The sequence below is a fragment of the Lipotes vexillifer genome, unplaced genomic scaffold (assembly GCF_000442215.2).
Source record: "Lipotes vexillifer unplaced genomic scaffold, Lipotes_vexillifer_v1.1 scaffold299, whole genome shotgun sequence".
Taxonomy (NCBI): Eukaryota; Metazoa; Chordata; class Mammalia; order Artiodactyla; family Lipotidae; genus Lipotes; species Lipotes vexillifer.
The window spans coordinates 2597877-2609183 of record NW_006784347.1 but is presented as its reverse complement, the minus strand read 5'-3'; the positions used below and the strand labels follow the sequence as shown (position 1 = coordinate 2609183).

The window sequence follows — 11307 nt, the reverse complement described above, 5'->3', positions numbered from 1 at the left end:
AGGTGTTTTCTTTTTAATTTGTAGCCACGTAGATTAAAGTTAGTGTTTCACTCATCATAGCAGTGGATTTCTTTTAGAATTCACAATTTTTTGTTTCCTTCAAGGCTTATTCGTTTAATGGAAGAGATCATGAGTGAGAAGGAGAATAAAACCATTGTTTTCGTTGAAACCAAAAGAAGATGTGATGAACTCACTAGAAAAATGAGGAGAGATGGGTATGTGGGCTCCTTCCATTGAAGCAGATATTTATTAGAGCTGAGTGTAGGGGAAGGGCAAACTTTAATCAGTGGTAGATTTGAGTTTCAAAGGTAGGAATAATTTGGTAGTATAGGTAAGACTGTATATACATTATTTCAGGTGAAATTAAAAGGGTCTGTGACCAAAAGTAGTTTACCACTTGAATAAAATCTATGAGGTTTTAAATGCGACCAGTAACGTAACTGTCCTTTAATTTAGGTGGCCTGCCATGGGTATCCATGGTGACAAGAGTCAACAGGAACGTGACTGGGTTCTAAATGGTAAGTATTTCAAGTGAAGTCCCCCCCGCCCCCCCCAAAAACGTAAAATCCCATTCACGTCAGTAATTATATATGTGCCCTTTTTTTTTTTTTTTTTTTTTTTTGCAGAATTCAAACATGGAAAGGCTCCTATTCTGATTGCTACAGATGTGGCCTCCAGAGGGCTAGGTTAGTACAAACTCGAATTCATGGCTTGGTTTCTCAGAAGATCTCCATATAACTTTTTTAAAGAAAGTTTATTGCTTTCTTTAACCTCTGCATTTTTTCTAAGTTTTTTTCATATAAAGGTGCAGTCTTTGTGGCAAGGCCTAGGCATGACAATCGGAGGACTCGAGGGGGATGGAGGACTAGTGATCGGCTGGCTGCTTCCAGTCGATTAGAGAGGTGAAAAGCTGAAAGTGTGCCAGTAATCTTCAAAAGGCAGAACATACCACCTCTGCCCCGTAAACTGTTCTCTCCGGGGGAAAAAAATGGAAGTTATCCTCACAGTTCACTGCCGTGGTATTTATTCTGTCCCATGCTTTGCATGATTGCCATGGTACAGCATTGTTTCAAACTGTTTATTGTGATCTGTGGGTCTTTGAGTTTCAGTGAGTTTGCTGAAATGTCGAAGAAATATTTCCAAACTTCAATGTTCAATGAAATTTTTGTTCAAGTTTGAAATGGAGAGAGCAGCTTTAAAAGGTACTAAGCCTTTTACAAATTGGTGAGTACTGGCACATAAAATCTAGAGCAGGAGCAACTTCTCACACTTAGTCAGTGGGAAAAGAAAGCAGTGCTTTGAAAGTTCCTCCCTCACCTGCACAGTAGTCGTCATGTCGAGACCTGCCAGAGAGAGACACATTCTCAAGTGAATCCTGGCTTCTTGGAAGCGCTTGCCTAGACGAGACACAGTGCATAAAAACAACTTTTGGGGGACAGGTATGTTTTTCTTGCAGCTGCGGTTGTAAGGTCTTGGCAAGACAAGCAGTGTGGCCAGAATTTTGAACTTCTGATAAGTGTGTAATGCAAAGGACCGTGTATATTTTTGTTGAAAGGTCCTCAAAACAAGAGCACATGAGGAGGTTGCTGTGAACCTTTAATAGTGGCCCTACTGCGCAGAAGCATTCAGATGTCACTTGATGATCTGTAAGGGGATTGTTAATTTGGGAATGTGTTAGGGAATACACACGTCCTTTTGACAGGCTCCATCATTGGGTGGGTAATAAGGCATAAGGATGACGTGTGCTTTTTCTTTTTTTCTCCCCCCCTCCCCCCTTCCCGCCCAACCTCAATGGTATTCCTACAGGGAATGGATAACCATTCTAACTGTATTTTTTGCAGCCCATACCTTCTTGGGAATACAATTGTCTAACTTTTTATTTTTGGTCTGGCTGTTGTGGTGTGCAAAACTCCGTACATTGCTATTTTGCCACACTGCAACACCTTACAGATGTGGAAGATGTGAAATTTGTCATCAATTATGACTACCCTAACTCCTCAGAGGATTATATTCATCGAATTGGAAGAACTGCTCGCAGTACCAAAACAGGCACAGCATACACTTTCTTTACACCTAATAACATAAAGCAAGTGAGCGACCTTATCTCTGTGCTTCGTGAAGCTAATCAAGCAATTAATCCCAAATTGCTTCAGTTGGTCGAAGACAGAGGTTCAGGTAAGACCAACCTTTGATAAGAAATGTCGGTGGTTTGGGGTCACCTAATTGCCTACAAATCAATTTAAATGGTATTGGCGGGTGAGTAAAATCTGCAGTGCAGAATGGAGTTGAAAAAATACTTCACAGATAGACCTAATTCTTTTGTTAGTAACGATTTATGCTATGGAAATAATCAAGTCTGCAACTTTTTTCTTGACAGGTCGTTCCAGGGGTAGAGGAGGCATGAAGGATGACCGTCGGGACAGATACTCTGCGGGCAAAAGGGGTGGATTTAATACATTTAGAGACAGGGAAAATTATGACCGAGGTTACTCTAGTCTGCTTAAGAGAGATTTTGGGGCAAAAACTCAAAATGGTGTTTACAGTGCTGCAAATTACACCAATGGGAGTTTTGGAAGTAATTTTGTGTCTGCTGGTATACAGACCAGTTTTAGGACTGGTAATCCAACAGGGACTTACCAGAATGGTTATGATAGCACTCAGCAATATGGAAGTAATGTTGCAAATATGCACAATGGTATGAACCAACAGGCATATGCATATCCTGCTACTGCAGCTGCACCTATGATTGGTTATCCAATGCCAACAGGATATTCTCAATAAGACTTTAGAAGTATATGTAAATGTCTGTTTTTCATAATTGCTCTTTATATCGTGTGTTATCAGACAAGATAGTTATTTAAGAAACATGGGAAATGCAGAAATGACTGCAGTGCAGCAGTAATTATGGTGCACTTTTTCGCTATTTAAGTTGGATATTTCTCTACATTCCTGAAACAATTTTTAGGTTTTTTTTTGTACTAGAAAATGCAGGCAGTGTTTTCACAAAAGTAAATGTACAGTGATTTGAAATACAATAAATGAAGGCAATGCATGGCCTTCCAATAAAAAATATTTGAAGACTGAATTAAGTGGAAATGGTATTTTATTTTACATATATAATGTCATGTAAAACTTGGCTTAGATGGTCTTTTTTTAATCATAAAAACTTAAATTGAGTGCTCCTTTCTATAGTTTCGTTTTGGGAAGTGGGAAGATCAGAAGGCCCTTCCTGTGATCTATTCCTATTTTAAGGATTAAAATGCGATTGATTTAGGTTGATTAACAATTCTAGGCTAGATTGCATAAAAGCTCTCTGTACTTTCAACATCAGGTGAGTCATTTAATAGTCTGTTAGCAGAGTGGTGAAATGAGATACTAAAACATACAGGAAATAACTATAGCCCCACCCTCAGACTGCTTAGTGTGAGAACATGGATGACTTTTGTTCCTTTTGCAAAATTTATAATTAGAGAACTCTCCAAATAACTTATTTTTGAAGAGATTATATTTGTGCTCCTGGCCATGTTATGAATTAACTGAAATACTGAACGAAGCTGAAAAAACAACACGCTTGAAGATGGTTGGCCAAGAGCTAAGTTTGAATTTTGTTTTCAGTGTTAGTGTAGGTAGTATAGAGACATGCTCGTTTCACAGGCTTCCTGGGCCTCTTAACCGTAGTCACACTGGGAATCATGAATGTCCAGTAATTCAGGGAACTCAAAATGTAAGGTGTATTTATGTTTAAATGAACATTAGGAAAATCCTCGAAATTAACGGTTAACCTAGAGGAAAGCCACGTTACCAAAAAGCACGGAGACTACGATATAGGTCCTTCTGTTAGGGTCAACGTGGGTTTATTGCTAAAAAGATCCAGTGGGTAGCTTTAGGTTTAACTTTGGCTCACCAACCTTAATACTTCCTTTCAGTGATGGCTAGAAGTAAGACCTGAATGTCTTCCCAGCAGCTCTGGTGTGTGTTTTTTGCAAGAAGAGAAAAGGTCTTTATGAGACTGCATTTAAATACTGATTATTAAAGTGAGGCTTTAATTGGTGTTAATGCCTTATGTCTAAAATGTAAGACTGAACTAGAATTTTCCTGGGGCAGGATAATGAGTGGTATTTTTAGGACTAATACATTGAAAACTGGTTCAGGCTTTAGTAATTGAACAGTTTTCAATAGCATGATTAGTCAAATTCATTATGACTTTTACAAGAAGCTTTTGGGGTAGGCTGGAGTATTACATCTTCTACTGTTCAGTGTAACGTGGGCCTTTTAATTTGTAAACACTTAAATGATTGTGGGGCTGTGGAAAATATTTAACTATTTACCTTTTGAAGTAAGTTTTAAAAGACAGTCCACTTTTTAGCATGTGTGTTGTGTCCAGCCTGTGGTTGTCTTAACTAATAAATGTGATTTTTCTCCCCGTTCTCTCTTTTATTTATTTGCGTTTAGGCCTCGTGTGTTTCCGGGGTGTGGAAAACACACATAAATGTTACCCAGCTTTGCAGTTAATTAATTGCTTTCCAGCAATACCGTTTTACTAGCACCTTTTTTAAACGAATTTTCACATGTTCTGTATGGAATGATTTTCTGAATGTGTCCTACACCACCTTAAATGTGATGAATTTTAACTTCCCATATTCTGTTCATTGCTAAGCTGCTACCCTCTACATAAACTGTCTCTTCCAAGTGTCAAAATGGAGCTGTAAAGCCAGAAGTCTGCTCCGTAGTCCTGGATCTCCGTTTTAAGCAGGTTTTCTCTAGTTATTTTTGAAGGGCCTTTTAGAAGGGTACTCTGGTAGAACAACTGTACACGAGTGCTTGGTTGTCTGCGTGCCTCCACGTTAACCTGGAGAGTTTAAATATTGTTGGGTCCTTCTCGGCAGCTTGTTTTTTATGCAGCGTTTCCAGGTGATGCAGGTGCTGCTGGCCCAGGGCATCCCTTTTAACACCAATATGTAAAGGGACTATACTCCTTCCCCGTCACAACCTCAACGCGCGCTCCCAGGAGAGGGCAGGCAGCACAGCAGCATTGTACTAGAGATGCACGCAAGGCGTGGGTCTCTAGACTACCATTAAGGAGTACAGCTGTAAAGAGGGAAACCAAGGTTTATTTTCGTGAACATTTAAGGCTGAGAAGTTGTATTTAAATGGTAGTGTGTAGAACACCGAAGTAGTCTTTTATTTTACTTTTTTTTTGGGGGGCGGTACGCGGGCCTCTCACTGTCGTGGCCTCTCCCGTTGCGGAGCGCAGGCTCAGCGGCCATGGCTCACGGGCCTAGTCGTTCCGCGGCATGTGGGATCTTCCCGGACCGGGGCACCAACCCGTGCCCCCTGCATCGGCAGGCGGACTCTCAACCACTGCGTCACCAGGGAAGCCCACCGAAGTATTCTGATGTCTCATTTGCGAAAAAAAAAAAAAGGGAAGGTAAAACTGACTCGATAGTGGCAACAGCGGGATAGTGAAAAGTAGATGGGAATGATCTTCATCGGTGTTGAAGACAAAAAGAACAAGTAGAGGGAGCCGGACGTGACGGATGTAAGAGACAGGAAGCCTAACTTCGCCTTGGCGAGCGGCATAGGCACGCAGCGGTGGCGGCAGCGGCTGGAACGCAGTGACGTGCTTCCGTTGGTGGGGTCGGCCGCGCGCACGGTCACTTCCGTCGCGCCTGCGCAGGTGGCCCCCTACTCCCGGTTGCGGCGGTTTTTCGGGACCCATATTACACATTATGTTAACCTCTCATAGGAGACTGTGCACTTTTAACTCCTGAGGGCGATGCGCTGTGGTGCAGCCGTCAGGGCCAGCCAGAAAGTATGCAGGTGCCTGCTGTCTGGGTTTAGTCGAGTAGATGGGGGGCAGTTGACGGAAGGGAGCGGCTCCTTCGTAAGGCCCTTGAGGTCGCACGCGGAGCTGCCCCCGGTGAGCGAGCTGAGAGAAGGCCCCGAGTCTGGCGGCGAGGAGAGCGAGGTGCTGGTAGAGATCTGTCAGAAAAGGCGTTTCCTCAGTGGCACCAAGCGACAGCTTAGTCGAGATTCTCTTCTGAGCGGGTGCCACCCCGGCCTTGGCCCCTTGGGTATAGAGTTGCGGAAGAACCTGGCGGCGGAATGGTGGTCCGCGGTGGTGGTGTTCAGGGAGCAGGTCTTCCCGGTAGACGCCCTCTACCATGAACGAGGCCCTTCGCTGCCCGGGGACAATGCCTTCAGGTTAGTTTCTGCAGAAACGCTACGCGAAATCTTGCAAGACAAAGAGCTGAGTAAGGAACAGCTAGGAGCATTTCTTGAGAACTTACTGAAAACTTCTGGGAAACTACGGGAGAACCTTCTTCACGGTATGCCTCACGATTTCGTGCTTCAAAATAGGTGTCGGGGTGGAAAGGCAGACTCGCTCGATTTCCCAGATTGCAGCTGGCCCTGTATTCACGTGGAAAGGAAATTATCTGGTTCTCAGTCTTCTTGAAGTAGTTGGGTTTGTTGACAGTGTTGCTGCCTTGGAGAAAACTCGTTCATGGGATCGTTATTGTTCCTTAAAGAATCCGGCCCGGGGCTTCCCTGGTGGCGCAATGGTTGAGAGTCCGCCTGCCGATGCAGGGAACACGGGCTCGTGCCCCGGTCCGGGAGGATCCCACCTGCCGCGGAGCGGCTGGGTGCGTGAGCCATGGCCGCTGAGCCTGCGCGTCCGGAGCCTGTGCTCCGCAATGGGAGAGGCCGCAGCGGTGAGAGGCCCGCGTACCGCAAAAAAAAAGAGAATCCGGCCCAAGGCTCTAGTAAAGCTCTCAGTTTCACAAGGCAACCCTAGAATTTTGGAGTTTATTGAGCGGCCCTAGAATTAGGACCTAGATTAAATCGTGTGTTTGAATCATTGGTTCATTGTTACCAAAATATTTATAAATACTTCCATAGTTTTCTTTTTTTTACACACTATAGGCTAATCGAGAGCTCGTTTTTCTAGAGCAGCAAGAAAATGCCCTCCCCCAGTTTTTCTTACCGAAAACTGATCTACACAATCTGTTGTTTGAAGAGCCCTTAAGGTAATTTTTGAATTGGTAGAATAATAGGACTAATCAAGTTTTATAAGCGATTCTTGAGTGAATACAGAGAAATTTGTAGGGCACAATATGCCTTCAAAGTCAAATAGATAATGATAGCAGAGATTCTGGAAAAAAAAATTCAGAATTTTTACAGGACAGACTTGCTGCCACAGCATCTCATCTTTGCAAAATGCTATCCTTGCCATTTTTCATTAAGTGGTACTAGGAAGTAATTTAAAATAACCAGTGTCCATGGTTCTCTGAAAATGGGTACCTATATTGTAAACTTTTAAATATTTCCTTAATAAAATAAAGCAAACTTAAACTGGTGGGTAAACCTGACAATTTTGATTTGTACTACTTTAATTATTCCATGATGATTTTACTTTGGGGAAGTTAAATCACTGCTCATTACCATGCCCCAAAACAAATCTTTTCTTCCCTATTAGAAAATGAAACATAGCTCTCTTAGATTCATCAAAGCATTTATTGATGTGCCAGACATTTTCTTGCCTTTAGAAACTTAAATCCACTTACTTGCCAAATTTTTGGTTGTCTAGTGTTTTTAGCTTCTGAGTACCAGTTTGCCATTTCTTTCTATGCCCAGTGCCCTTACCCTCTTTATTTCATGTTTGAGCTATTGTGGTAGCCTCTACTTATGAACGGTTTTTAAAATTTCTCAGCCATTATGTCTCCAAATATTGTTACTGCCCCATTCTTTCTCTGTCCTTCTGTGATTAATTACACATATGTTAGACTCACCCCCCAGCATCTTGTTACCAACTTTCTTGCACACATTAATTACACTTAAAAATCTATATCTGATAACTCAGATATGTCGGTTTCTGTTATCTGTCTTACTTTTGGTCATTTGGACTTTCGATTTTCTAGGTAATTTGTGTGTTAATTGTAGAGATAAATTGAGGCTCTGGGTGGCATTGTTTCCTTCTACCTGGGAGGGTTTACTTTTGCTTTTGGCAGGCAGCTAGGGCATATCTTCTTAATACAATCCGGGATTAAGTGTATTGAGGCTGGATTTCAGTCTTTTTGCTTCACCTCTGCTCCTAGAGTGTAGCCCTTTGAGTGTGCGTAGTGAAAGGCTGGGGTGTTTTCCAGGGCCCCTCCTCCTTAAGAGCCTCAAACTACAATTTTTGTGCTTCCTAGCCCCATACGATGTCAGGAAGCTCTGCTCAGCATTTCAGCTTCTTAGTTCTCCTACTTCAGATTGGAAAAGCAGCACTAAATGTTGGGTTCACCTCTGTTCTTACTTTCTCTCCAAATCTTGGACCCTCAAGTCCTTACTGCCTTGACAGCTCTCCTGTGTCTTTAAACAGATTCTTTTTTCCTGTTTCTTGACCAGTTTTTCTTGTTATCAACAAGCTTGTCTACTATTACCAGAAGTGGAAATCTCAAATCAAGTAACTTTTGAACACAGTGTTATCATTTAGTGGGATATAATCTAAGTGCATAAAGAACTACAAAGAAATCTTGAACTTTATTGTATTGATTTATTGTAAGTAGAAATATTGGAATTATAATTCTGAAGCTGTTTCACATATAGGATAAAGCAAATAGACCAATGGATAGATTTATTAGGAACCAAGATTTTCACTGAAAGAGAAAAGATGTAAAACAAGGCAAGGATAAACTTTATAATGTTAAAAAATTTTTTTTATAATGTTAAATTTGAATTGACTATCAGTGTGAATTCATGATTTTTTAAAAATACAAATTTCCTAACTTTCTTCATTGAAGGGGCCTAGAAGCGATGACAATAGCAATGAGCACACCTAGTACCCAGAATTTGGTTTCTAAAGGAACCAGTGCTTGGAGAAATGGCTCATTCCAGGTATGGGGCAGGGACAGTACAAAGTGACTTTGGCACAGTTTATGGTGCTAGAAAGCAAAGAATGACTAGAAGACTAGTGGGTTTATGTTAAAAGGACATAGATGCTGGCTTGAAGGAGACTCCCGCTGGCTAAGTGTGGGACAAATTGAACATTAAAATAAATATTGGGGCTTCCCTGGTGGCACAGTGGTTGAGAGTCCGCCTGCCGATGCAGGGGACACGGGTTCGTGCCCCGGTCCGGGAGGATCCCACATGCCGTGGAGCAACTGGGCCCGTGAGCCATGGCCGCTGAGCCTGCGCGTCCGGAGCCTGTGCTCTGCAACGGGAGAAGTCACAACAGTGAGAGGCCCACATGCCGCAAAAAATAAAAAAAAAAATTAAAAAATAAAATAAATATTGATGGTAATGGGATCAGAACACATTAAATAAAATTAAAAATCTAATCCACAGCGTTAAACAAAAAATTAAGTACTTGAGGCTGCTGGTAGAAAGGAGTTGAAGAGTTTGTCTTTGTAGGAGCTATGCAATAAATGTAGAAGGAAAGATAGGATAGAAAAATCACCTTTTTATGATTTTGTATTCCTCGGTATAATAATTCAAGCAGGGGTTCATCAACAGATTCTAAAATATCAGGTGTGGGACTTCCCAGGTGGTGCAGTGGTTAAGAATCCGCCTGCCAATGCAGGGGACACGGGTTCAAGCCCTGGTCTGGGAAGATCCCACATGCCACAGAGCATCTAAGCCCATGAGCCACAACTACTGAAGCCCGTGCGCCTAGAGCCCATACTCTGCAACAAGAGAAGCCACTGCAATGAGAAGCCCGCGCACCGCAGCAAGAGCAGCCCACGCTCGCCACAACTAGAGAAAGCCCGCGTGCAGCAACGAAGACCCAATGCAGCCAAAAATTAATTAATTAATTAATTAAAAGAAAATGATTGCCCCTTCGTTAAAAAATAAATAAAATAAAATATTGGGTGGACGATTGTTGGGGAGCAGGATAATGTTGGGGAATGGATATTCACTACCTTAACTTGGTAATCAAATCTGGTTTCATTAAAAGTGGGATTATTTGATACTGTGTTACTCCTGTTAGGATGCAATAGCACATATACGTCAACTATGTAGTATTTATTCCTGCTAAAAATGATTAACCCAAATTAAATCATAAGGAAAAATTCAGACAAATCTAATGTGAGATAATCTATGACTGGCCTGTTCTCAAATTAAAAATTGATATCATTAAAAGCAAAGTTAGAGAGGGAGAAGTCAGGGGAAATATTCTAGATTCAGAGTGATTTAAGAGACCTAATAAAATGCAGTGAGTTAACCTTAATTAGGGAGAAAGAGAGCAGCAGTAAATGGCTTTTGGGGTGACAATTCGAGAAAATAGAATATTGACCATAAGTTAGATGAAATTATGATATGATTAATTTAATGGTGTAATAGTGGTATACAGTGAATATTTTTAATTTTAGGAGGTACATGCTAAAATGTTTTGGGATGAACAAGAAATAGAAAATGTGGCAAAATGTTGACAATTGGTGAATCTAGGTTAAGGGTTTACAGATGTTTATTGTACTGTTCTTTCAACTTTCTTGTAGATTTGAAAATCTTCATACTAAAAAGTTGGGGGAAACTACCTAAAGTTAAGTGGTAATCAATTAAGATCTGCCTTAGTAGCTCCATGCTACTCTACTTATTGCTGTGTTAGCATTATATTATTAATTTGTCTATAAATTGACCAAAATTATTTGGGTTTATAAAATAGATTTATATAGTGATTGATTTATCTTTTGACAGGTGCCTTGGAGCATTATGTAAATTACTTGGATCTGCTAAACAAGAGGCTACCTTTTGGCCTTGCTCAGATTGGAGTGTGTTTTCATCCTGTTTCTGATACTAAGCAGACACCTGATGGTGTTAAAAGGTACACGAAAAAATGGAAATAACTTGGCCTTGTATTTAAACAGTCACTTTCACTTTGGGATAGATTATATGATTTTCAAATAAGTGATTATCTGATATTTCTGATATCCAAAGAATCGGTGAAAAGACTGAAGCTTCACTGGTATGGTTTACTTCAGCAAGAACTGCGAGCCAGTGGCTTGATTTCTGGTTACGTCATCGACTCTTGTGGTGGAGAAAGGTACTACAATAATTACCCTTAATTTAATAATGATTAGGCAAATGGTCTTAGTGTGTCAGAGGTAATACTTCTCTACAATAAATGAAATTTATTTTGATGTAGCTATGTTATATTTATAAGAGACAGCTATAATAAATTAACTACATATAAAAAACTCTTTGTAATAATTTTCATTGTTCTATAAAACAAAGTTACTTTAGTAAAGACGTCTGTTGATGTCTTGCTCAGAGACTTTTGTTGGTAAGACTTTACATTCTAGGTAAAGTTCAAATCCCTCACCTGGC

At 40.9% G+C, this 11307-nt stretch overlaps 2 protein-coding genes across 3 annotated transcripts in view; both read left to right on the top strand.

Annotated features, from left to right (window-relative positions):
* Window positions 1-3085, top strand: part of DDX5 (DEAD-box helicase 5) — a 6769-nt gene extending 3684 nt beyond the window's left edge. The window contains exons 9-13 of one of the 2 annotated variants that reach the window (XM_007456778.1): window positions 105-215; window positions 457-518; window positions 627-686; window positions 1951-2175; window positions 2378-3085. In XM_007456778.1, the coding sequence (XP_007456840.1) occupies window positions 105-215; window positions 457-518; window positions 627-686; window positions 1951-2175; window positions 2378-2781 (862 nt within the window). In that variant the 3' untranslated portion in view covers window positions 2782-3085. The remainder of the gene's footprint in view (window positions 1-104; window positions 216-456; window positions 519-626; window positions 687-1950; window positions 2176-2377) is intronic. The other variant, XM_007456779.1, reaches the window with a different exon arrangement.
* Window positions 3086-5690: 2605 nt separating this feature from the next.
* The window catches only part of POLG2 (DNA polymerase gamma 2, accessory subunit), a 14307-nt gene continuing 8690 nt past the window's right edge, over window positions 5691-11307 (top strand). The window contains exons 1-3 of the mRNA XM_007456777.1: window positions 5691-6329; window positions 10678-10804; window positions 10918-11023. Of these exons, the coding sequence (XP_007456839.1) occupies window positions 5777-6329; window positions 10678-10804; window positions 10918-11023 (786 nt within the window). The 5' untranslated portion in view covers window positions 5691-5776. The remainder of the gene's footprint in view (window positions 6330-10677; window positions 10805-10917; window positions 11024-11307) is intronic.